The sequence below is a fragment of the Aedes albopictus genome, chromosome 2 (assembly GCF_035046485.1).
Source record: "Aedes albopictus strain Foshan chromosome 2, AalbF5, whole genome shotgun sequence".
In the NCBI taxonomy this organism is placed as follows: domain Eukaryota; kingdom Metazoa; phylum Arthropoda; class Insecta; order Diptera; family Culicidae; genus Aedes; species Aedes albopictus.
This window is the reverse complement of record NC_085137.1, coordinates 475,586,682-475,614,516: the sequence shown is the minus strand read 5'-3', so window position 1 is coordinate 475,614,516 and position 27,835 is coordinate 475,586,682. Positions and strand designations below refer to the sequence as shown.

General features: G+C 38.6%; 1 protein-coding gene across 1 annotated transcript in view; it reads left to right on the top strand.

Moving 5' to 3' along the window:
- LOC109622845 (gamma-aminobutyric acid receptor subunit beta) overlaps positions 1–27,835 on the top strand; it is a gene marked incomplete in the record, with an annotated part of 313,910 nt that overhangs the window by 147,886 nt on the left and 138,189 nt on the right. Inside the window, 2 exon segments of the mRNA XM_062854093.1 lie at positions 4,976–5,073; positions 19,326–19,393. Coding sequence (XP_062710077.1) covers positions 4,976–5,073; positions 19,326–19,393 — 166 coding nt within the window.

The window sequence follows — 27,835 nt, the reverse complement described above, 5'->3', positions numbered from 1 at the left end:
GTGCCCCGACGGAAGTGGTCAAATGTAGAAAAAAAAACCAAACGCATACACGCAGCACACTAAATAACGGCTTCTTCGATAACGCGAAGAACGGTCAGCAAGAAAATAGTCTCAGGTCAGTAGTGTTCCGGAACCAGATTCGAGTGCCTCGCCGGAACTGGCGAAATGCACGAATGAACCAAACCCATACATGCAATACATCAATATGCGACTTTTTAGGAGAACTGATTAATAATGTGCATAAAACTAGTCAGGACAATCGGTAAGTGGTAAAATGTGAACCGAAAGTTGTAAATGTGAAATTGAATACAATCCATGCGTGTCGTACCATAAAACCACGCTAATTCGACAATGATTGCTGTCAAATTACCTGTGTAAACTTTCAATTCGATAAACTAACTCTATTTTAGTTTTGTTTAGATTGTATGATTTGTTTTTGAACACAAATCTTACAGAATTGTGGTGGTACGAATTGATAGCTTGTACATTTTACGATTGTTGGCTTCCGAGGATCACTGCGGTTGATCACCAAACGGATCAGGTGTCGGAATGCACCAAATTAGAACTTTCGGAAGTAGCAGCTGCACGAGGAGCCGCTGCGGGTGTAAGTAATATCACAATATCGTATCATTCGTATTTACAGTGTATTACACTGTGACATTTGATCATTTTTTTTAATTCAACAAATTTCGAATGAGCGGGTTACAAGTTAAAAAGTGTCTTATTAAAGAGTGATGAATACGCGGGGTTTGACAGTACATCAAATAGCAGCTTTTTTGATAACTTCTTCTTCTTGTTTGGCCTGCCTCTCTTCTACTTAGTGTTCTTTAGAGCACTTCCACAGTTAATAATTGAAGGGTTTTCTTTGCCCGCCATTGCATGAATTTGTATATTATGAGGCAAGTTCAATGATACACTATGCTCAGGAAGTCGAAAAAATGTTCCCGACCGGAACGGGAATCAAACCCGCCGTTTCCGGATTGGCGATTCATAGCCTTAACCACTAGGCCAACTGGAGACCCTTTTTTGATAACACGATGATCGATTCGTAAGAACATAGCCTCAGACCATATTTTAGACAACCGGTAGTGTCCCGAAACTAGTTCTGGGTGTCCCACTGGAAGTGGTCAAATGTAAAAGTGATCTGTACCCATGCATAAGATAAATCAAATCGTGGTTTTTTTAGGTAACCTGATGTACGTTAGCAATGATATTGCCTCAGACTATATTTGGGAGACCCGGTGGTGCTCCGGAACCTGTTCTGGAAAGTAACCAAATGTAGCATGCGACACATCACATCACGGCTTTTTTAATAACCTGAGGAACGGTTAACTAGAAAATAGGCTCATACCACATTAGAGACTACTGGTAGGGTTGCACAACCAGCGTTTGATGTTTCGCCGGAACTACGAAAGTAAATAAAACCAATGCAAGCGATAAATATGTGTAAGAGGACAAAATCTTGACATATTAAACCCACATACAAACAGACGTCTCACTATACTCACTACGTTCTTGTTTTTAACGGTCAATAAAATATAACCTAGAATGTGCAGAAAAAACTTTATCGAAGACCGCAAAGTGATCTGTGATTGTGTAAAAAGTTATATCTTAGCTTGTTAGTATCGTCTTGATATTGATCAGCTCCCAATGTTAGTGAAGGTACTAAAGCAGTCAACTGTGAGAAATCTGATATTATTCAGCTCTGCTTTTACGCTGAACACAACGTCGGAGCATGTGCCATCAATAAGTTTTAAGTCAATTCAATTATGGCTTTGATAAAATGCTTGCTTTTCTTAAAAAATATCAGGATTCAGGAACACTTTGACTTACGTCGACGGAACGATCGTGAGAACATATACGACGAGAAAGGCACTATCACCTCTAGGTGGATTAATTTGGGTTTTTTATGTCAAGAAGTGCTACCGCAGTGGATTAAGTATCGGATTTCATGGAACGAATATCCTTGGTGAAGTCCGAACTGCTCATCGACAGAAATATAATGTTCATTAATGTTAATCATCATCTAAAAAAAGTATTTCCAAAAGTTCACTGATATATGACAGTAAGCCAATTGGACAAAAGCTAGAAACTTCGGCAGGGTTTATATAAAGCTTCAAAATTGGAACAACTTTAGTATTTTTTCACTTTTCGTACACATCGTAGTTGCTACTCCGTGATTGGCCAGAACAATCGAAGTTGCACGGAGAACCAATGAATGTGAAAGCTTGGGACTAGCAACCATTCTCAATGTGCACAATTCCGGAGATCATTTTAAAGTCAATAACCGAAGTCATTTCCGAAGATTTTAAAGTCAATAACGGCGTCGACCGCCGGGGCCCACACGTTTGCCCATAAGATGGTCATGGGTTCGATCCCAGCCCTGGCACTTTCGTCAGTTGCTCTTTCCCCCTGAGAGCAGTGTCACAGACCCTCTTCTGAGGTCATGGCCAGGGATGGCAAAAATACTTTTTTCTCTTTTCCGTTAATCGATACCGACAGTAAAATAAAAACAAAACAACGGCAGCACTAATACCATCAGCAGCCGCGCCGTCGGCAGTCAAGCTGGCGCTTGATAGTTTTCGCTTCTCCACAAAACTATTTATGAGCAGTCATGCCGAGGCGGGTGATTGCGAAAAATGTCAAATATGTTCAACTGCTAATAACTCACTTGTTTTAGTGAATAATTAGAATTAGAAGAAGGCTGCTGGAAAAAAAATGCTATGAAATTTATTTTTCGAACAGTTTGAGTTTGGCTGGGCTTGTGATGTTCGTGTGGAAAAATGTCAAATGTACAGCCCGTAACCGTTTTTTCCAGTACATTTCTCATCCCTGGTCATGGCTTAAACTGACCCGGATACTTGGACATCGACAAACGGCAACTCATAATAGACCCCCAATCGGACTGGAAAAGAAACAACCAACAGCCACACATGAACATCCTCGTGTTCAACATTCTACCATGATAGGGTAGAAAGTGAAAGCAGAGCGAAAAGCCACTAGTTCGATATAGTAGAATAATAGTATATATTTAGGCGCTGTACAAAAGTGAAAGCGCAGATGCCAATTGGAATCGCTCACATAGTGCCCAAATGGACAAAAGAGCTGTAAATTAGGTTAAGTGGTTAAGAATAAAAAAACGGTGCCGGTCATGTCCTTACGGTCATCGGGAAAAGGGAAGGAATGTTAGTTCAACAACCGTTGCTACTGGAAACCGTGGAATTCACAGCATCCCCACAGTTGTCACGGGAAGGAGAATTGGTTAGTAGGGTAGGGTAACCTATGGTAGGTGATATGATCCACTAGTTATATGGAAATACACGTCGCGGTCTTCATCACGATTATGATCTACTTGGTCGTGATAACCATCCCTCACAATACTTAAAGTAATGCACATACGTCAATGGTCGTTCAATATTGAACGCGTCAGTGCAATGATCGTTTTATTAACCGTGAAAACCGATCTTCCCACGAAAATTATCACGCGATTCTGATCTAGTAAAGTGCGATCATTTACGATTTATTGAGTTATTCCTGGATTGATTTCAGGAGTCTTCATGACTGCATTCATGAGAAAATTCTTGAAGAACGAACAGCCTGAAGACATTGCTCGCGAAACCCGTTGAAAAAGTTCCGTTTAAATTGTATGAGAGTTTTCTGACGAGTTTTCTTTATTATGAAGACTTCTTAGAAGTACTCATGGAAACATCCTCAGAAGAATCTTTATTGAAGACATGCTGAATCTACTTTATATAAAGTAAATTTGAAATTATTGGTGAAGTTCTCTTAGAATTTCTTGAGAATATTCTAGCTCAATTTCGAGTCGAGTCAAGTACAAGACACTGAAGACGACCTTATAGTTGAAATCGAAATACGTATCTGTCAAAGGATGCAAATTCTTACTGGAATTAAAAGGAACAGTACTTAATCCGATTTTCTTTTTACCTACACAGTTAAAAAAATTCACCGACTTCGGTAATGTTTTACCGAAATCTCAACCGTTAAGTTAGTTTTACAGGAAAAAATCGGTAAAGGTAGCAACTTTTACCGAAGTTCGTTAGAGCTTGACAGATAAACGATAACATTTTACCGAAATTTGTTAGTTTTTTACAGAATTTCGTTAAAAATCCATTACCGAACGCTCAGCGGTTGAGATTTCGGTAAAAATTACCGAACGCGATTAGCTGTGTAATTTCGATAAATTTCATTTAAATTTGAACAAAATGCAGTGGGATTCAATACCACAATGCCAGCAGGGGAAATCTCGTAATGAACGCTAGCAGGAATAGCCAGCATAATTCAGATTCAATTAATTTGCTAGATTGAGAGACATCGCATTTAGTTTATTTTACTTATTTTTCATTCAGTACAAACGATCAAGTTGTATGCAACAGCTTCAAAAGCACGTGCTAGCTATTCTGAAGGCCTCGAACAACAATTCCTGACGCATAACAATCCAAATTAAATTCAGTACCCTTAGAATCCATTCAATTACCATTCCAATGGGACCTACACCCCGGATACCCCCACCTTCCATCCACCCCATCCCCACCAAACCAACAAAGAAAAAGCTTATCGCTACAATTTTTCCAGCAACTGTAACAACTTCCACAAGTTCACCGAAATGAAATAAGCACTCGTCCTAATGTGTCTACGGCAGCACCATTTCCAAGGAAAACCATTATATTCTGACCATCAAGATATCCTAGCGCCCCATCCGGCACCACGAAAAAAAAGCACAAAAAATTGGGAAAACCTCTTCTTCCTGGGATTGGGACGGAGGACCCGATTGGCCATTCCCCTGTCCGGGGAACGTGAAGTGACCGAGGGTGGTCGGTCGAAAACAATGATGCAAAAAATGATAAAATTTTAAACGAGCAATTTCCTGCTCCCAGCTTTCAGGCTTCATCAACGACTAACGGTTGTTTTCATGTTTCCTATCTTTTTCTCTGTCTCTCTCTCTCTCTCCTTCCAGGACCGGTGGCGGCAGTATGCTAGGGGATGTAAATATTTCGGCCATTCTGGATTCGTTTAGCGTTGGCTATGACAAAAGAGTAAGACCAAACTACGGAGGTAGGTATCGGATTTCGTAACAACGCCCGATAGTTTGCCCAAACCAAAGAAAGCAAACCAAAAAGAAAAATCTCTGTCCTGTCTCTCTCCATCTCTCTCTCATACACACTCGCGCTCCGACCGCCGACGAAAAAATGTGAAAGAAAAACAATCGTTCAACAAAGAGAAAAACGTGAAATGGGAAGAAGGCAGCTAGGAAAAATAAGACGATGACCAGCAGAAAAATATGAATGAAGCTTTTAGGAAGATATGCAGAAGAATAGTGGAGCCCCGTCGCGTATATTCCATAACGACTTCCGTTCGTCGTTGTCATTTTCCGGTAGGATGAGTGCTAGGGATCAGGCTAGGCAGGAAACCGAACCACGTGAGGATGGTGCAGTGGCGGTCAGTGCGTTTGAAACCTGGATTTGGGTTTCATACAAAATGGTTAGCTATGGAGGGCAATTTGCGAATCGATTTGGTGTACCGAGAGTTTAATCTAAAATTTCATTCCTTTTCGGAATTCCTCATATCTAAAATTATTTTAGAACTTTATCCAAATCGTTACAAAAGCAACAATTATTTTATTCAATCCCACCAAAGTTAACCATTTTGTTTGAAAACGCCTTTTAATGAAAATGTACCGATCAACTCTGCACATAACCCGCAACGCCAAAAAAAGGTGTCACAATCGCATGTAACAAATTAAATTTCCACCCGAATGTTGCAACATTTGTGTAAGGCACAAATTGTGTTCGCGCGGATGTTTGTCCAAACAACACACTCATCGGATGGTTTTTACTCTTCTCCGAAATGAACACCGAAAGAAAAAAAAAAACTAGGGGCGGAGGTGAAAAACAAACAAACTACTACTGCTGCTTCTGCTACTACTGCTGCTACTGCTGTTGTTGTCGTCGCCAACTTTCCGGAGACAATCCGGCCGGGTGGAATGGCCAGCCTCTACCCACCCACCCGTGTCAATAAAAATTTACGACTACATTGAGTTTTAATTTTCTCGACCACACGAGTGCCACCACCATCCACCCACTGCCGGCAGCCAGCCAGCCCAGTCGTAGCCGAAATTTAATTAAGCGACAATGTTGTTTTTCCGTACGTTGTTGGCAAAAAAAAAGGTGAGAAAAGTTTGACTATGTTTGTAACTAAATTGCTGTTTTGTAACTATTTGCTCCAGGAACGCAAGCTTGTGGTACTCGTTTTGCGTAGGTGAGTTCCAAGAAATTTCAGAGTTTTCATGAAATTAGCCTCAGGTGTAGAGTTGTTTAAATTTTTCCTCTGACCAATGACGGAAAACAATATTTCTCTGGATGTTTATACAACGCAGTTGATTTCTCGTTAATTATCGTGCTGGCGGTGGCGGTGAAGCACTTCTAGTTGCTGTTCGACGCCACAGCGACCGTCCACTCAAATTTTAACTCTTGTAGACCGCGCTAGTTCTCTCGTAGCTGGATTCTTTTCAATTTGCTAGGAAATGGCATACGCCGTATGCCGAGTTGGATCGTTCAAGTGGAGGACGATCTGCGGACCCTTCGTAGAGTGCGTGACTCGAGACGCACAACCTTGGACCGAGTCAAATGGAGACGACTCCTACGTCGCCAGAGGACACTCAGGCCTTAGTAGGACCGGTATAGTAAGGTATCCCAAGTAACATATTTAAGTCAAATAAACTAGAAGAGGTTCTCAGAACCACCATAAAATCAAAATAAAAGGAATTTATGATTGTAAACCTCTTAAAGACTAATTGGTCATCAAAATGTTACTTGGGTATGCTGTATTGAACTCGGGATCAGTCAGGAATACGAAGGCTATACTTTGATATAAATATGCAATAACTGCTTCTTCTCTCAGTACCATCATAACACCAAATAAAAATCAACCGACTCAGAATGTAAACACTCATTCATTGATGTTTCATTAGCTTTCGGTAGTCAGGTTCGTTAGTGAAAATTCAGCCACCAGGAAGTTGAAAGAAATTGCTTCACTGGGACAAATGCAAACTCACTTCTGATTGTGTCTAGGAGTGAATGAAAGAATCGCAATAATTGAGTGAGTTCTTCTCATGCTTGTTCCTTGATAGGATGGAAACAAGTTGGTTGGTCAGTGTAGCTTGGCTCGGTTACTACTGTTAGCTTCTCTCGAAAATTCATCTAGCCAAAATTCAGGCTACGCTAACTACCGGAACTGACACAAGCGTAGGAGCGTTTTTTGTCTTCGTCTGCAAATTACGGGACTTTAGCTAGTGTGCAGCTGAAAGTGACCTTTTCACCTCGCGGTTAACATCATCATCGCACACTATCTGTCAGCGATCATTTACTTCGCCTTGCTGTAGTTGATTGTAAGACGAACTGTTGCTGCCCCCTTTTAAATAGCAGTGACGTCTCTTCCGGCTAACAATTCCGATGTGACGCTAATACCGGCCATTACACTCCTAATGGCTCCTCCTTGAACAACAAGTTCGACAAGGCACCACCCTACGTCAATCCGTCTAAGATTACAAAGGACGACGAAATCTCATCAGCTATCCATCAACCCATCAAGCGTTGCACGGATTAGCCTAATCAGTTTTGTCGGATAACTGTGTGAGTGAACGTATGATCTGGAAGCTTACCGTACTTCTATGTTCTTCATCTGATCATCCAGCAGACCGTGATAATCTTTGTCTCCAGTAAATCCGAAATCGCTTCGACTTTAATGGTACTCCAAACCTCCGAAGCATTAGGTGACTATCTACACTTCTATACAGACTCGCTTTAAGCACAGACCTGCAAGTTGGATGTAATGATCAAATCACACGGGTGCTCTGCTACTGGTCCATCAATTGCTGCCATGTGTGCTGCAAGTTATTCTCGCAGTTTATTTACCGTAAGCCATCCATAATCAACACGAGATGGTGCAGTTTCAAGGTGTAGGATTTTTTGCACAAGATGCTTTCAAACTTCGCTCTAAACTTCAACCAGTTCTCCAACTTACCATAAATGCTGAAAATTTGTGCTAAATGCAACCATTGCTGGAGGATGCCAATTATAATTGAAGTTGATCCAGTGGCACTTAGCTTCACTAATGGCCATCTGCATCTAGTCCTGCTCCAGTAACTTCGACGGCGCTGTCGCTTCCAGCACTTCTTGGTTAACTTCCTCATACTTCTGTTGGTGCAGCTCCAGCTTCTAGATGTAGATCCCAGCAGAGATGACGTTACCCTCTCTAGATCTCGTCCTGCTTTCTCTAGGTTGTTGTTGGTCATAGTCCTACCATGCTGGATGGCGTGTTCAAGTGGTCCATCTCATCTTCTTTCATTTAGTTCTCATTCTCGGACTTCAGCGTATGGTCAAAGTCGGAAGTTGTCGTCGTCACTCGTACTTCACTCTTGAAAGATTGACGGAACATCGGCAAGTCCTCTTTTCAGTTCAGCCTCACAGAACGCCACCGATGGATAAAATTATCTCTGACCGATGAGATTTCTGGTCTGGCCGCTCTGCGTTGACCAGCGGGTTTTCCTCCTAGGGAACAAGTATTGTTTTTACTGATCTCTTCTCGATCAGCAGAAAGCCTTCTATGCAATCCAGGAATTAGTATGCTGGAAAATTGTTGGGTAAAATCTATTGAGGTATCTATTTAGATAACGTAACTGTGACTGTGTTCAGAACAGTTGATTTATAGTAGTAGTTAGAGATTAGGTTAGTTTACGGGAAAGGATTTACGAGTGGAGTTAAGGGAAGTTTAAGACATGTTCCAGGGGTGAGAGAAGAGGGAAATTTTTTAAGGCTTTTTAATTCCACAAACACTTTCTTGAGCATAAGTTATCGAAACTACAGGGGATGGCCAAAATGTTTGGGATAGGCAACTTTTTTTTTCTCTCACAATAAAGCTCAACATGCTAGAACTTTTCATAGAGCGCATCAAAAAATCTCAAATTTTGACTGTTTGTCAACCTATTATATGTGCATCATTGGTACATATTTGGGCTCGATTGATTAATATTTCGCAAAGTTATAACCGTTCGGGTAAAACACTTTTTTAGACAACTCATTTTTGAGCTGTAATATCTCGGAAACTAGAAAACCGAATTGAATGAAATTTTGAACGTACACTAACAATATGTAAATGCTTCATAAACTAATAAAACATAGATAGTTTTTGAACGTTGAAAAAAGTTATCATGGATTGACACTTTTTGGATTTTTCTCGTAAAAATGTATTTTTTTTTTACACCAATGTCAATAAATTTTAGTGTTGATATCCAAAGATTTTCCACTTCTGTTCTCAGGCTATCTCAAATCAGAAGTGAGAACACATTTAGTAATTTTGAAATTTTGTAATTTTGAAGTAAGAACACATTTAGTAATTTTTGTGTGGTATTGTAATGTGACTTATTTTCCTCTATATGGGTAAAAATTTCAACCCGGTATAACTTAATTCGCCGTGAGAAAATATAACATTAAGTATCAATATATTGTTGATAAACGTTAAAAAAATCATTCAATTCGGTTCACTAGTTTCCGAGATATGACAGTTCAAAAATTAGTTGTCTAAATAATAGTGTTTTACCCGAACGGTTCTTACTTCGCGAAAAAATAATCAATCGAGCCCAAATTTGTACCAATGATGCACATATAATAGGTCGACAAACAGTCAAAATTTGAGATTTTTCGATGTAACAGCAGTTCAATGATTATTTAAAAATCACCAAGCGCTCCGTGGAGTATATATACCTATAGGTTCTCTGATCTACAAGCGTTATCCATCTGGAACATATTGAATCCTTTCTTAAACCGCCTGAAACGTTTATGAAACGTAGAACCTGAAACGGCTGCGAAACCCCATTAACTTGCTTCGGAATCCCATGAGAACCTCTGGAACATTCTTAAACGCTTCTGTAACGCCTCCGAAATCTTCTGTAATCCTCCTTAGCTCCCGAAAATGGCCTGGGTAACGCCTCCAAACCTCCAGAAAATCACCTGAAACTTCCTGAAATACCACCGAAAACCATATGAAACACCCTTCGGATCCTCTGTGCTGCACCTGTGAACTTCCTAAACCCCCAATAACGCCCCTAAGACGCCTCTAAGACTCGCAGAAATACCACCGAAAACCCCCTCGGTAGCGCACCTGCGACCCTCCAAAATTCTCGAAAACACCGCTGTAACGCCTTCAGAAGCCCCTCGAAAATCATCTGAATGTTCCTAATATGTCACCAGAACTCCCTGAAACCCCATGTAACGCCTCCGAAAGTTCCTGAAATGCCCCAGCAAACCTTTCAAGAGTTTTTCTTTGGAGATTTATCCAGAATTCATTCCGAGATTCCAAGATGTCTCCCGAAATTTCATTACGGATTTCTTCCGAGATTTCTACGTAGGTTTCAACCACAATTCTCACTTAAAATTAATACGTAATTCCAATACAGAACTCTTTTTTGAATATATCTAGGGACGTCCCCTGGAGGTTTGCCAAAGTTTCTTTCTGAATTTCTCCTGATGTTCCTCTCAAGGTCCTATTCATTGATATTCCCAGATTCGCTCCGTGAGTTCCTCTAGGGTTTTCTGAGGTTCCTTTCAGAATTTTTGAAAATTCTTCTAGAGCTAAGTACACCCAAAATTCTTCTAGGATTTCTGTGAGCGAGTTTTCCAGAATTTCTTTCTAACGGTTTCTACCGCGATTTGTGAGAGACTTGTGCAGAAGTTCTCCTAGAGGTTTCTCCCACAGAATTTTCAGGATTTCTATTAGAGTTCTTCGTGGGATTTCTTGTGTATTTTCTTCCGGATTCCTTTCAGAGGTTTCAAGAGCTTCTTCCATAATGCCCCCAATAATTCTACTCGGTATTACTCCCAAAAGTGTTTCTGTAATGTCGATGTTTTTCTTGTGATTTCTTTCGAAATTCGTCTCGTCATTTATCCGGTAGATATTCGTGGTGTTTCTCAAGGACTTCTCCACAATTTTTTTTTTCTTCTCCAGGATTTTTTTTTTACAATGAATTGTATAAGCTATCCAAAGAGATATTCCAAGAAAAACTTTTGGAAAATCCCAGTAAGTAACAAATAGAAAATTCCCACAAAAGAACACTCAAAGAAATCTTGGGAAAATTTCCAGTAGAGCTTCAGGCAAGAATACTGGAATAATCCCGGGAAAATCTCGGAAACAACTTTGCGGAGAAACTTGGAAATATCTATGATAGACATCGCGAGAAGAACTCATTGAGAAATATTAACAAAAGATTCTGCAAAAATCCCATAATAAACTCGAAATGAACAGATCTTAAGAAAAAATCCAGGGCAGGTCTTCGAAAAACCCAGAAAGTGCAACTTGAAGATTCCCACAAGAACCATTAAATACATACTGGGAGAAGCTCATGATATTTTCGGGTCTCTGGAAGCAATACCTCTGAAACAAGTCCCGGAAAGAGCTTTTTTTAAAAAAAGACACTACACCGTCTTCAACCAGAGGTTGTACAGACTGAACAATCACTAACATTAGGCAACGGACAACACGGAACACCCAGTGGACCAATGAAGGATTTTTCGTTTGACGAAAAGTTTCCTCCTACTGGAGCGGGAATCGAACCCTCACTCCGTGGCACTCACAAAACGACTGACGCCGCTAACCGCACGGCCACGAAGCCCAGCTTCTGCAGATGACCCGTGAAAAACTCCTAAAAATTTGTTGGAGGAGCTGTTCTTTATTGTAATGCAATTGGATAAGTCTTGCGTTGATTCCTTAATGATTTTGTGGGCTTTGTGGCCGAACGGTTAGCGCTGTCAGTCGTTTAGGTGTCTTGTAAGCCTTGGAGTGTGGGTTCGATTCCCGCTCCAGTCGAGGGAAACTTTTCGTCTAACGGAAATTTCTCCAGTGAGCCACTGCACAATGGGAAAAAATAGGTATAAAACGCGAATAAATTTAATATCTCTGCTCGGTGTGGATGGATTTGAATGAATTTTTGACACAAACTGCAAAAATCTCTACAGTTTCAGATAAGGAGTTTGTCATTCGCCGCACGATGCTAGAAATCAGTGTACTGGGCCCGTTTTACCCCACTCTCTCACCATTTTCACCTTTTTAGAAAAATCCTAGAGTGTAAAATAAATTATTTATTTAATTCGTGCTTGTGTAAAAGCTTCCGCAGAATCGAATGGAGCAGGTTTGGCTCACCGCACGGCCTCAAAAATTGAAATATCTTCAAATAACCCCGATGACCCATATTTCTTTAAAATTTCACATGCATCTCCGCCCGGAGTGGAACGCAATTGATAAGAGCAGGACCAACCTTATGTCAAATTGCCGATACTATGGAAGTTTTTACACAAATACGAGTTAAATGAGTCATGCCGCGTTGTCGTCGACAATTTGAATGTGCACATCGTCGTACCCGTGTGTTGTTGTAGCAGTTCAGTGTAATTTCGAGGCCAGTTAGTGGAAGATGCTGCAGCTCTGGTTTTTGTGTATTTATCTAACAAATATTGAAAAGTTCGTCACGTCATGTGTCGGCGCTAGTTCCAAATGCACATTTAGTTGATAATAAATAATTTCCTTTAATTTTTTGCATGAACACAAAAATTTGAATGGATCGTCATCTTCGGTGTCGACATTTGTAATATTTTAGTCCAAATGAATAAATGTTTTGACTCAAATAAAGGTTGCATGAATTTCTGGAAAAAGAGAGGGTCGGTAAAAGATAGACGGCGAACCATGCGGTAAGATCTTTCTGATTTATTTATCACGTGTTATTTGGTTAATACTTGTGAATTGATCGCGTTCAGCATTGTCTCGCGCGGAAACGCAAACTACAGATGCGTCGGTGTTTAGCATTGTGTTCTCTATAGTTGCGAATGAATAACTTATGTAGGGTGAGTTTTGAGGCACAAAAGATCGCGTTCGTCGTCCAAGGTTTAGAAGGGTATCTCTTCGCGAGCGCATTATTCATCGCGAATCAAAACATTACACTCGTTTACCACGACAAAATCCTCAACACATCTCCATTTCCCCTGTCCAAACTCCTAGTGATTTCTTGTAGTAACGCAGAGAATTCCTCGGTTATTGGCCAAAGCGAGAATCACGTCATCACTTCCTTCCCTATCCTAAATTGACCTGCATTCGGACGCGGCCGGCGCTGGTATTGCTTATTGAAAAGTATTGGGATTCCAGCATTTACACAATGAAGAGAAAGCTAATCCCAAGCACCATCTGTTGGTTCTTTGTGTAAATGCAGTTGTCCTTGCAATAACAGAGGAGCAACCGCGGGCGGTCAATCATGCTCATGCTCATGCTCAAATACGAGTTAAATGAGTCATTTATTTTGCGCGCCAGTCGGGAATAGATGAGAATTTTCTCAAAAAGATGTGTGTGAGAGAGAGTGGGGTAAAACGAGCTCAATACACTGATTTCCAGCATCGTGCGGCAAATGACACCCTCCTTATCTGAAACTGTAGAGATTTTTGCAGTTTGTGTAAAAAATTCATTCAAATTCATCCACTCCTAGCAGAGATATTGAATGAATTCGCGTTTTATACCAATTTTTTCCCACTGTGCACTGGATGGTACACCTTGTCCTTTTTTTACGTCCATGCATGACTTAGCGACAAAAAAATCTGCCGACAAGAAAATGAGCAAACTCAACATTTTTATATTTTTTAAAACAACTCCGTGATTAGGAGAAGTGTACAAAAATATAAAAATGACTATTTTAATAATTATTTTGGCAGTTGAATTTTATTTCGCTAAGCCAATAGTGGACGTAAAATGAGGTTTAGGTGTATAGGGGAAAATGGGGTAAGATGCCATTTTTCAAATTTTCATTATTTTCAATGATAAATGGCCTTATTTGTTATGCATTAAAATCTGTAACATCAACTAGAAAATATTTGCTTGATGCTGCAGCAGAAATATTCACGAAACTAATACATTTTCATCGATTTTTATAGATTTGAAAAGTTGGTTCGTAATACGGAAGTGGTGCAAAAGACCATCTGCAATGGGGTAAGACGTCATTCTTCGGGCATTTCAGACTCTTTTTCCCTCCGCTGTCCTGCTTTTACGTTTACTCGATACATGGAGTGTCAGACCCCCTCTCTCCTTAACGATGATCGTCATTTGAATGATCCCAAACATGGATACAACATCAACCATGCGCCTCCATGTGTGTCTCAATCTCCTTGGAAACACTTGGCTGATAATAAAATCACCAGAAAACCTCAGTAGCAAGCAAGAAAAACCGAAAGATCCAAATTTTGATTCGAAAATCAAAAGATTTTCCGTTGGTTTGCCTGTCTGGCTTTTAGAAGGATGTTTTATGCAAACATATCTTGACACCATTCACCTATAGCAATGATGAAGTCACCCTCAAGAATGATTTTACCAGTTGGGCCATTTTTCCCCATCTTGGCATTTTGCACTTTGTTCCCCTATGTGTTGTCCGTTGTCGAATGATAGTAATGTTCACAGTCTGTAGAGGCCGCAAGGTCGAAGACGGTGTAATTGTCTTATTTAGTATGGTTTTTGAAAGACGTTTTCCCAAACCCGTTACGTTCTGGAATTCTGTAAATTCCATGGAAGATCCCTGGAAGCTCACTGACATGATTTTTGGTGAACTTCTTCCTGGTTTTCTGGTCAACTCGTTAGAAGATCTAAAGTTCTAATGAATTTAAAAATGAATAATGAATTTTAGAAGTTCCACGGTGCATTTGTCAAGTTTTCGTAGTGCACCAAGTGCATTGCGGTGCCCGATCTGAAAGCCCCTGCTTTGAGAGATATGCCTTGGAGAACGCCGGAAGAAAATATTTCAACATCCGAAAAATTTCCCGAGAGAACCTCCTATAAACCTTCTGGGATGAATCCCGGGAGAACTCCTTCGAAAATTTCTTGGGAAACACGCAGGATGCAGTCTGGAAGAAAACCCACGAGGATTTCTTGTTCAATATTCTGCAAGAAATGTTGTAAAGAAATCCGGCAAGATCTCTGGAAAATTCTAGGTATTCGGTCGAAATTCAGGAACCTTGGAAGAGTCTCAAAAAGAGATTTAAAGAATTTCTTGGATTCTTGAAAAAAATCCCTCTGGAATGTGGAAGAATCTCCTGCAGAAATTAAGGGAGGAATACGTAGAAGAATGCCATGTACTAAATTCAGAAGGGATCCTGGAAGGTATTCCAAGAAGTCACTTGGAATTTCTGGATGCATATTAACGCCCAGATTCATCCACTTCTACCTGGAATTTACCACACCTCATTGGAATCGTCGGCCTGCAGAAAATTCCTGCATGATTAAGGACTCCTCCTCTTGATCCTTGAGAATGGTTATCCAGATTCCTTGTAGAATAAAAAAATAAGTTTACCAGAAGTACATTTCAGCTATGCTTACAGGACTACAAGAAGTTCGAAACAAAAATGAATCCCGTTTATATGCATGAGGTGTCGTTCAAATCATCGGAAGAATGCGGTATTTTTCATTCCACGACGGCCACGAAAATGGTGACCCTGGTCCTGAATACCAGTCAGCTTATGTATCCATTTGTTTACAACTGTCAAACAAAGGCGCAAATAGAAGTGCAAACAAAACCCAAAGTAAGCTTATTTCAAAATTATTGTTAACAGACCTACACTCTCGATCAAAAGTTTGGGGTTACCCCCTCAAAAACATGTCACTTTTTAGGCCCATATGTCCGCCAATTTGCGTCCGATTACAAAATTCTAGGTCTCATTCAAAAGATAATAAGTCAAAGTAACTTTGAACATGATTTCGGTGAAAGTTTTACAAATATAGGTATTTGTGAGAAAACTTAACCCAAAGTTGCCAAATTTTCTAAAAAATAAATATAAACTTACGGCAGTGTCGCTGAAAATTGGGTTGACCAAATTTTAAGATGAGAGCGGCAATATAACCTATATTCTATTAGCTTTCAATTGCTTTTTACCGAACTTGGCTAAAAAATCTAGGAAAAAAGTTATTAAGTAATTCAACTCTTGATGTCATCGACCAAAACTTTGGGGTCACCCCTCAATATGTGGTATCAGCCAAAAGTTTGGGGTCACTTTCGTAAAACATGTAAAACTGATTTGACGATATCTTCGTCAACTTTCATTCAATTTTATTTCTTTTTGGCTCATTTCAAAGATAATCAACTAAATATACGTTAGATGTCTTTAATTTAACGTATTCAACGATTTTTATGCATAAAAATGTTATGTAAAGTTAACACATTTCAACGCATTTCAAAAATTCAGGCAATTTTACGTTAAGTTTTAGTATGTAAATTTTACCAAATATGTCTATGCAGTAAGTATCATTTATTATGTTACAAATAAGCCAAGAATTGAAATTGAATTAAAGACGACAAAGATATCAACAAATCACTTTTCCATGTTTTACGATAGTGACCCCAAACTTTTGACCGATACATTATTTTGAGGCGTGACCCCAAACTTTTGGTCGATGACATCAAGGGTTAAATTACTTAATTACTTTTTTTCTTGATTTTTTAGCCAAGTTCTGTAAAAAGCAGTTGAAAGCTAATAGAAAATGTGTCATATTACCGCTCTCATCTTGAAATTTTGTTGACCCAATTTCCAGCGACACTGCCGTAAGTTTATATTCATTTTTTAGAAAATTTGGCAACTTTGGATTAAGTTTGCATACAAATATTTTTGTAAAACTTTCACCAAAATCATGTTTAAAGTCACATTGACTTATTATCTTTCAAATGAGACCTAAGATTTTGAAATCGGACGCAAATTGGCGGAGAAATGGGCCTAAAAATGACATGTTTTTGAGGGGGTGACCCCAAACTTTTGATCGGGAGTGTATGTGTATTAAGACAAACTATTTACACTACTATGCCTCTGTTGGCGGATTGCCGGTTGCAAGTCACATTGTGCAATTATTTTGATTTTTTATTTTTACGCAAAAAATGTATTTCTCGTTTGATGAACTCCAGTCACTTTCAATAGTACTGAATAACGACTAAATACAGTCCCAAAGTGTTCATAAAACATATTGTAATGCTCTTCTGGTCCACATCGTCATTCTTCCACTATGCTCGCCAGCCTCTTGTCCATTTCCACCGTTCTCTCATAAAGAACTAATTGTACTGAGTAGTTTCTACGCTGACGGTGAGACCATACGGGGAAAAAAGCACTGTAGTTTTTCTGAGAATTCCCACACCCCGAAAAAGCTCCCAAAAACAACAACACCATTATTAATAAACCGCAAGTCGTGTCGCGTTTTTTGCATCTTGAAACTTGAACCCGGGGGTTGAGCGTTGAATAACAGCAACAGTAGCAGTAGGTAGCACCACAACCAAGCAACAGCAGCAGCAGGAGCAGCAGTGAGTAACTCCACCCGTCCAACCGTGAGTATGTTTGCTTTAATTAAAACTTTATTTTTGTCGTGTGTTTTCAAGTGGTGGTACCGCTCGCTCACTCGTGTGCTACAAGGGAACGCGGGAAATCGAGACTCGAACAAGACCCGATAATTTCGAGGAAACTGGGGATCCGTAAGGCACACGAGTGGTGTGTAAGAATTGATTTTTATTCCGGTGTTTCTGCTGTGTGGAACCTGGTGGAAAAGGAACTTCACCGGGTACTGTTTTGCTGATGAACCGTACGGACAACGTGGAATTCAGTCGACACCGGTTGGGATTCAGTTCAAACTCTACTGTTGTGAACCCCGGGTACTTCACAATCCTTATTCGACTTTTCCTAATTATTTTCTATATTTATAGTAATTACATTTCGATTTTTCTTCATAGTTTCCCATGGTAAACATTTTCTTTGTTTTCGATCTTATAACATACTTGACTATCATAATGAGGCTGAAATTTACAGCTTTCAGTTTTCGAATGATAATTTCTTGATTATCTTAATAAGTAGGTGAAACAACGATACATATTCAAAGGGTGTTTGAACAACTAAAGCGAATAATTTATTCCCAGTCAAAATTAAGGTTTCATTAAGCTTCAAATAACCTAAATTTGTTTCAAAACTGACCTTAAACCATCATGAAAAAAGTTGCAGTTGCTTCAAGTACTGTTATTTCAAATATATCTATGATATCAATTAACGCAATAGCGGTAGAAGTCTCTTGAAATGTTGTTAAAAATTCTAATTACCTTAAAGTTGAGAATCTTTTCTTAGAAATCAAAACACTTTCTATTTAACTTTCATGAAAAGATTTCGATGTTGAACCTTTTGTGTTTGAAATGAGAAACTGGAGAATAAATGTTTTCAACAAATGAAAACAATAAATTCTACCTTGTAATTTCTACAGAGCAATATTCCACATACAGCAACTTCAGATCGCTTTCATTGTTCAAACACACTGCCATCAAGCTGGCCTAACTAGCCTGTCTCACTGTTATCACCACCCGAAAGACGGAGAAGCAGTCGAGGCTGACCGAAAACCCAGGCACTCACTGTGTCTTTGGGCTAAATGCTTCAGCTAGTAGAAACCATGGAAAGAAGGATCCCTTTCATACAGAACTACTCGACACCCAACCGAGATATCTATACCTATATTAAATATATGTGTGTCACTTTACTCTTTGCTAACTTGTTATATATGTTTCATTCCATTCTTCCCGTTTTATTTGGCGACAGTTGCCGCATTCAGCGTCATTTCCTCCCTTGTGTTGATTTCTCTCTTTTGACGTACAATATTTTCATCAGAATTTAGTGCAGTCACATGCCTACCTCTACGAGGCCAAGTGTGTGTTTTATGTGTGATAACTTTCCTGTACGTAGGCGAGAATGTAGAATAAACTTTAGGACGACGGAAAACTGTGAAATACAGACAAGTATGCTTCGTGTAGGCAGTATAGTGAGCTTGATGTATGACACAAGAACACGGGCCAGAGTTAGAGAAGCACAGAGACTGGACGAAGTTGCTTCTTCTGGCCTCCAGCCACCTCGGATCTGTCGCGAATATTCGTCGTAACGTTGTAATTATTCATAGCTTTGATTTAAGAGATGTTGTTATATAAAGACTCCAAGAATAAGTTGCGATCGAGTTGATATAAGCTTTTAACTGAAGTAATTGAGTGCGTTATATAAACTGAACCAACAGACAATCAAGTGATCAAAACCGTGAGAGAACATTGTCCCAGAAAACAAATATAAAAACAGAGTGAAGGACTTAAACAAATGTGTCAACGAGCTCAAAGAGATGTTTCTTAATTTTAAATCTTCTATTCCCCCTCGTTTTCCCCCCTTTTCTCTACTGCCTGCCAATAATAATTCTAAACATGACGCGTATAATTTGCCACGTTATCCGTGTTTCAGGACCGCCGGTTGAAGTGGGAGTCACCATGTATGTGCTGTCTATCAGTTCGCTGTCTGAAGTTAAAATGGTACAACTACTATGACTACGTACCTGTTTTTCTTATTGATTCTAAACTTTTCGGTTTCCTGTACATTTCTTGACCTTTGAAACGCTACTTGAACATGTTTTCGTTTTTGTTTGTTTCTATATTTGTTACCGTTTCTTAGTGAGCTTCTTAAGTTTACCCTTGTGTTTCGTCCGTATTGATCTATCTAGTATAAGTAACATCAACATGATTAGCTACTACCGACTTTGCGATTCTCAACTCTTATCATTTGAATAAGCTATAAACACCAAAATACGCTAAAATCTAACGATTTATATGCTAACGAATAAGTTTTAAATATGAATATCCACGTTTGAGAATACCCCTGTATTTAACAAATACGCAACCTAATAACCTTAAGATATGAAACTTAGAATCTGTGTATGTTTGTTTCAGTATCATTTGCATCATAAGACTTAGTTTTTGTAACAGACTCTAATGAGTCCACTTTCGAGCTGGAACAAGCAACAGCAAATACACTACACACCCCAATTATCCATATTATTGTCATTTCTTGAAGTTATAAGTAAAACGTAAAGTTACTTTTTGGAGTTATCTAAAATATCTTGTGCACATTTCATTTTCACATCACTGTTACAATCGCAATCCGTTCACCCATCTTTAACTGTATTCAATTGTAGCAATTCCAAACAACTCAACCATTGTTAAATGCACTAACCTAAGCGTTCGTTCAAATTTGGAAACAAAAAGTTGTCGTTAAACCACCCCAACACAAACACCCACTTATTGGCCAGTAATTTCGAAGACACAAACCTTTATCACACCACCATCACCGTCACATAACCCCATCCCGAAAAAAAAACACAAATTTAGAACACATTCTAACCCCGTGCGAGTGCGATTGAAGATGAATGCTTGAGTCTGTTAGAGAACTCTCTTCTTCACCACTGACACAGACACTCACCGTTTTACACCTAGTACATACTTTCCACGTTTCAACAATAGGGCAAATCGGAAGGCATCAGAGACTACTGGCAAGCGCGGAAATTTTGCGCAAATATGCTAACGTTTACTAATCCTGAAAGTTTTTCAATCGAAACTCGAAGATCTGACTGCTCTGTCTGAGGCGTGTAATTGATTCAAAACGGCACCAAAACGCCCTTGAAAAGAACCTTAAAGGCTGAAGTTCATTAATAAACGTGAGATTTACAGCCACTACTCCAAATCGCAAGACTTTTATTTTAAGTAAATGAGTCGATTGAGTGCTCATCTCTAACCGGGTTGGCACCAATCAGCTTACATCGCAACCAAATCATAACTCATGACAGTGCAATGATATTTCATAGTATGGGACATGGCGACCGTAACAGTAAGAGATGTGGCACATGGCGACCGTCACATTACATTCGAAAGGCATGTTCAATACATTAAGTTTCATTCAAATGTTCTTAAAGTTTATTTATGTGTTTTGGTTTCTGAAAAGCGATTCCAAACCATTCATGGCTTATGACAGGGATTTATTACACATGACGACCGTGACAGTAAGGGATGTATGACATGACGACCGTCAATTTACGGTCTAAAAGCATGTTTGATTCACAAAGCTTCCTTTTGGTGTCCTTAAAGTCTTGAAAACCAGACTCCCAATTGCTAGTCTAGCATTTTAGTTACACAAGCCGATTGAATGCTCATTGCTCATCTCTTACTGAGTTAACACCAATCAGATGCCCCAGTCGAGCTTATGTCATAACCAACTCATGACTGATATTTTTGGGAGTATGGGACATGGCGACCGTGGCAGTCAGAGATATATGAGACATGGCGACCGTTACGACAGGAATGTTTCATTCATGGTCGTCTTATAGATGTCCCAATAGTTCATTCTTGTCAATAGTTCGCTGATTTACTCAAAAGATTGAACAAATCTGCCAGCTCTTCTAATATTCTGAAAACCCCTTATCACCAGCGGAGCAAACAAATTGCTCGGACACAAATTGACTTACACCCTTGCTTTATAGCTATATGTTTAATATCTTCAAAAACATTTTGAATTGCTCGAAATTATTATTCTCAAATACATAAAAGTTTGTTCAGAAAAAACTTTATTCCTTGCAAAATCTCCTGAAAATCAAGAATTCCATTATCTCAAAAGAACTTCTGTGACAAATTCCAGAAACTTCACATAAATGACTAGATTGCTTTCTAGTCAAGCCCAATGAGAAACTAATAATGATATTTTTTAAAATTCACAACTTCTTGAGTGAATTTGTAAAGAATTTGCTGTGGAAATCTTTGGGGATTCCTGTAGAGATGATGAGAGGATCTTCTAAATTACTTCAAAGCCTGCATTATTTCTCTAACAGAGATTCTGGTAAAATTTCTCATAAAGCTGGTTGCAAATTTCCCTATGAAACAGTGAAATTTATCATTTGGATTTCTAATATTGTTTTCAAGAGAAACTCACGGAGATCTTGGGATCTTAAATCTATAAAGTAAATCTTTTTGAAATTGTGGTAAAATTTTTTAACGAACTTCCGAATTTCCCACAACAATTTGAAGCTTAGGAAATCCTATATGACCGTGGTAGAAATTTTTGGCACTTTCAAAAAAAAAATAAAAAAAAAATAAATGAACATGAGAAACACAAATAAAATTTTTTGAGACGAAATTCCCCTGGATCTAATAAAATTACAGAAAGGTACTTTCGAAAAGTTCCTGGTGGAAAGTTTTGTGAGAATAATCCAAAATTTATCGTCTATAATTTTACAAATTTGACCTTTGCAGGGTTAGCTCTTCAAAATAATCCTACAAATAGCCTTCCTTAGCATGTTTTCGTGATTGGTAAGGTAGTTTCTGTAATATTTTGTTTGAAACAGCTTTTTTTTTGCCTTATTACAAACAAACGAACCTTTCTCAACCTCAATTGTTAGCCGAAAATAGACTGAAAATGAAACAGTTCTGACTGTGCTCCAATTCTTTTCTCCAATCACTTTTGGAAAGAAAGGAACAGTGAGTTTATCATGGGGTTTTTTTTTGTACTGGGGTTTTCATTTGCGGCTTCTACAGGGAAGTTTCTTCTATGATTCGTTCTTATGGCAAACATTCAAGTAGGGTCTTGTACCATTTGGGCAGGTGTACCTATTTTGGGCACTTGCCGCTATAACTAAGTCAATTTCAAACCGATTGATTTGAGTTTTTGTATATAGTTAGATACTGTACGTGCCCAATTCTATACAAAAATTCAAATCAATCCGTTTGAAATTGACTTAGTTATAGCGGCAAGTGCCCAAAATAGGTACACCTACCCAAATGGTACAAGACCCTATTTCTCCAAGAATCCTGTAAGATAGAAGTCCTTCAAGTATTCCTTCAGGAAGGCCTCTGATGATTCTTACTAGAAATGCTAAAAAGCTTTCTTCAGCAGTTTCGCCAAGCAATCTTTTAGGTTATTTTTTCAAAAATTCCTTAAGAAATACCAACTTGAATAGCACCACGAACTTCTGCCAACAATTTTTCGCAAATTCCGGATAGCTCTCTACCGATAAATGCATTCAATTTTTTTTTTCATCAATTACTCCGAGAGTTTGATTTGGTTTTCCTCCTTAATTGATTGGAACAATCCTTTGTTCATCTGGAACACCTACCGAGGAACCATCATGAAATTCAGCTAGAATCAAGAATTCCTCCAAAGATTCCTTTGGAAATTTATTTAACAATCTCATTCATTCTCTATAGCTGCCCAATGAACTTTCTCAAGGATTTTATCAGAATTTTGCCCAAGAAATTCAACAGAAATTTTTCTCTTTCAGAATTCTTTCAAAGATCCCATGTTTTTCTCCAAGAAATTCTTAGAAAATATCCTCCAACAAATCCATCAGAAACATCATGATTAACTACTTCACGAAGTCCCTAATAAATTTCGTCAAAAAGCCCTCCAAGAATTCCTTCAGAAAATCCTTCAAGTATTCCTTCAGGAAGAGTTCCGATGGTTCCTACATGAAATGCTCCAACGATTTCTTCAACAATTGCTTTAAAAATTCTTTCAGAATAATTTCCAGGAAATCCTTCAAGAATTCCAACAAGGATTGCGTTAGTCCCCAAATCAATCCTACAGAATCTTCCAGAATCTCTTCAGATATTCCATCGTGACATTTTTCAAAGGATTCCTCCTGAATTTCTCTGACAAATACATTGTTTGCATGAATAATTCCAGAGATTTCTTATACAATTCCCGAAGTAATTCTGCAAGGAATCTTTCAGAAATTGCTCCAAAGGTTCCTCAGAATTGTTTTCCATTTATTCTCAATACTTTCTTTGGAAATTTTCCTAAGCATTCATTCTGGAGTTTTCTAAGAAATTTCTCCAAGAAATTCGAAAAAATCCCCTTCAGAATCCTGAGATCTCCCTACAAATTTATCAAGTAACACTTCAAGAATTTTCTGAAGATTTTTTTCAGGGGAACTAACAACTATTCAGTTAGGATTTTTTTTTCAGGAATTTCTCCAGAGAATTTTAAGCGATTTATTCTACGACACTTCAAGAATATCTCCTATGAAATATTTCCAAAGTATTCATTCAAGAATTTCTTCCAATTTTTCTAATTTTTCCACAAGTATTTCACAAAGAATACAATCAGTATGCAAAAAAAAAACCTCCAAGTGTTCATTCGGGACTCCTTCAAGGATTCTAACACAAATTGCTGCTGAATAATATCGGCCATCTATCGCAGGATTCTTTAGAGGGATTCCTTCAAGTAATATTACGGAAATTACTTTAACGGTTCCCTCAGAAAATCCTCCAAAAATTCATTCAAGTATTTCAATAAGGATTCTGAAAGAAATTTAGTCTAGAATTACTAAGGGAACCTTCTGGAGCATCTCGAAGAATTCCCTCTGAAATTCTCTAATTTATTCATTCAAGAATTCAGATTTCTTTATAAATGCCTTCAAGTATCGCTTGTAATTAGGTTTTTTTTTTCAGAAATTCCTCCGGATGCCCTCAGGAATCCCTTCACGAAATCCTTCAGAAATTGCTGAAAGGGTTCCGTTAGGAAATCCATCAAGAATGCCTTTAGGAATCTTACTAAATTCCTTCATGCGTTACTTCACTTTTTTTTATCAAAGATTTTTCAAAAGAGGTTCTTCCACAAAGAACTTCAAATTTTTTTTAAATATTCCTACATGATTCTTGCAAGTATTCATGCGAGTATTCTTCTAAGTATTCCTTAAGAAATTGCTCCAAAAACTATTCATGAATTTCTTAAAGGATTTTTACAGAAATTCCTCCAATGATTCGTTGATGAGGTTTTTACGGGTTCCTTGTGGTACTGTTGCGGAAATTCCTCTAAGAATTCTATCGATAACTCCTTTTGAATTATTTCAAGAACTTTACTAAATAATTTTTCTAGGATTTGCTTCAGAAATTACCCTATTTTTTTCTTAAAGACCTCTCCCAAAGATTAACTTCTAAATTCCTCATAACATTTCGAGAGTTCATCCAATGGTTACTTCAGAACTGCTTCTAAAGATCATTTTAAAAGTTTCGTGGAGGATTACTTCACGAATCTTTCCAATGTAATCCAATCTATCTCAAGATTCATCAAGAGTATTCCTTCAAGTTCCTTCAGAAAATGCTCCATAAATGTGTTCCAGAATTTTAGTAGGTATTCCGAAAGAAATTTGTTCCGGAATTACTCCTTCAGCGGTTCATTCAGGAATTCTACCAAGGATTCCTTCAGAAACTGCTCTCAGGAACATCCGGGAACATCCACAAGAATTCCTTCTGAAATTTTCTCGTTTATTAATCCAGGAATTCAGACTTCTTAAGTAATTTCTTAAAGTTTTACTCTTACAATTGCTTTAAAAACTTATTCAGAAACTCTTCCAAAAAGCATTCCTTGAGGAATCCAACAAAATTCCTTGAGGCATCACTCCAGAATTTTTTTCGGGAATTCCCAGGAAATTTTGTTAACGCTTCCACCAAGATTTTCAGGAAATTTCACACAAATTGCTACATGTATTCATTCAGGAATTCTACCAAACATTCCTTCAGAAATTGCTTCAAAAATGTATTTAGGAATTTCCTATAGTATTCAGGATTTTTATCAAAAAACTTTAGTTTATATTTTTTCAATGGTTTACTTCAGCAATTTTTCCAAATTTTCCATCCCTCCAAAGATATCCAATTTCCTCCTAGGGTTACTCTAGCGTTTCGGGAGTCCATCCAATGCTTCCATGGGCCTTTTTTGGAGTTTCTCGAAGGATTACTTAAAGGATTTATCCAATTTAACCCAATCTATCACACGATTGTTGGGATTTCTTTCAAGTAATTTTACAAAAATTACTCCAATGCTTCCTTCAGAAAATGCATTATAAATTTATCTCAAAATTTCAATAAGTATCCCGAAGAAATTTTTTCTGGAATTCCCTCATGGTTTTTTTTTCAACGATCGTTGCTGAAATTATTACAAGAATTTCCTCAGAAACTGCCCTCAGGAACCCTCTAGAATATCTCCAAGGATTTCTTCTAAAATTTTCTCATTTAACCTTTCAGTACTCGCGCCAATTTTTGTAACGCGAGCAGTCGCGCGTTGTACTTTGAACAACACCCATACATTCTGAAATATCTAAGGATCCTGATTGTTGTAAATTTCATGGGCTACTTGATGCTGACAAAGTTGATTCGTAATACGTTCACTAGGCGGCGCTAGTGAGCAATATCATGTTTTATCTTATATCTCAGGATCCTGATGTCTTAGAAGGATGGTGTCTTCGGCAAAGTTGTTTGGTACGTCAACGGCTTACAGATTATTGGCCGTTTAATTGGAAATCCCAAATAAACTTTATATTCTATGTATCTTGGGATCCTGATTACTTAGAAAGATGGTGTCTTTGACAAAGTTGTTTGGTAGGTCAAGGACTTACGGATGATTCGCAGTTTAATTTGAAATTTCACCACTTGGTGGCGCTAGTGAGCACGTAAATATTATATATTATGTTAGCGTGGTTCAAAAAATTGGCTTTGCTCCACACCGCTTATTCGATTCGTAACCAGATTCCATGCCTTCTCCCAAAATTTGAGCTCATTTGGTTGAAAATTGAGACTGCACAAGCCCCTCAAAGATTGTATGGGAATTACTATGGGAAAACGATGTTTTTCATTCAATCGACCGTAGTATTTCCCCAAGTGCCCTAGAGTGTTAGTTGACCCTTGGTACTCCTAGGCTGATCTATCAACTACAACTTTGCCGAAGACCGCATTCAAATCGGACGTCTCACGATTTGTACCCAACGGGACAAACTTTAGCAATGATCCTCCAGCTTCCCAGCAGCCAACATTGCTGCATATGGCGCCAAAGATAGCACACTGAAATCATGGCTACTATGTTTCACAGCAAAATGCAGTGATGCCCACCGATTAGTTTAACCATCATGAGTAAAGATTTCGATTCTGGATAAAAATCGGTAACTAATTAATGAGGCATGCGATTTTAATGCGGTCTTCGGCAAAGTTGTAGCTGATAGAGTAACCTAGAAGTACCAAGGGTCAACTAACGCTCTAGGGCACTTGGGGAAATACTACGGTCGATTGAATGAAAAACATCGTTTTCCCATAGTAATTCCCATACAAACTTTGAAGGGCTTGTTCAGTCTCAATTTTCAACCAAATGATCTCAAATTTTGGGAGAAGGCATGGAATCTGGTTACGAATTGAATAAGTGGTGTGGAGCAAAAACGATTTTTTGAACCACGCTAATATTATGTATCTCTGGACCCTTATTACTTAGAAAGATAGTGTCTTCGGCAAAGAAGTTTGGTATATCAAGGGCTTTTAGATGAGTGACAGTTGCGCCAGTGAGCATGTAAATTTTTAATCTCATGTAGCTCAGGATCCCAATTAAAAAGGCACGGGACACCGTCTCCAGCCAGAGGCTATACACTAGACCACGGACACGACATACATTACATGCACCAGTGGATAGCATGGTGCGGTTACACGCTTGGTAACGCTAACCGAACAGCCACGAAGCTCCACTTTACTCAGAAAGATAGTGTCTTCGGCAAAGTTGTTTGGTAGATCAAAGACCAAATGGAGGAAAAGTTACCTCTCATGCCGACCTTCTAAAGGATCGAAAACTTACAGATAGTTGTCCGTTTGAATCGTAATTTCACCACTAGATGACGCTAGTGAACATAAAAAAATGTATATGCAATAGTTCTCAGGATTCTGGTTACTAGATGAGAGATGGCGGTTTCGGCAAAGTTGTCAAATAGGTGCATTTGGTTGATGGGTCGTTGAAATCAATATTTCGCCAGTAAGTGGTGCTAATGAGTCTGCAAATATTATATCTTATATATCCCCGAGTCTGATTACCTGGGAAGTTGATATCTTTGGCAAGGTTGGTTGGTAGATCAAGGGCTTTCAGTTGATTGACCATTTGATTCGTGCTTCTGCCACCATAAG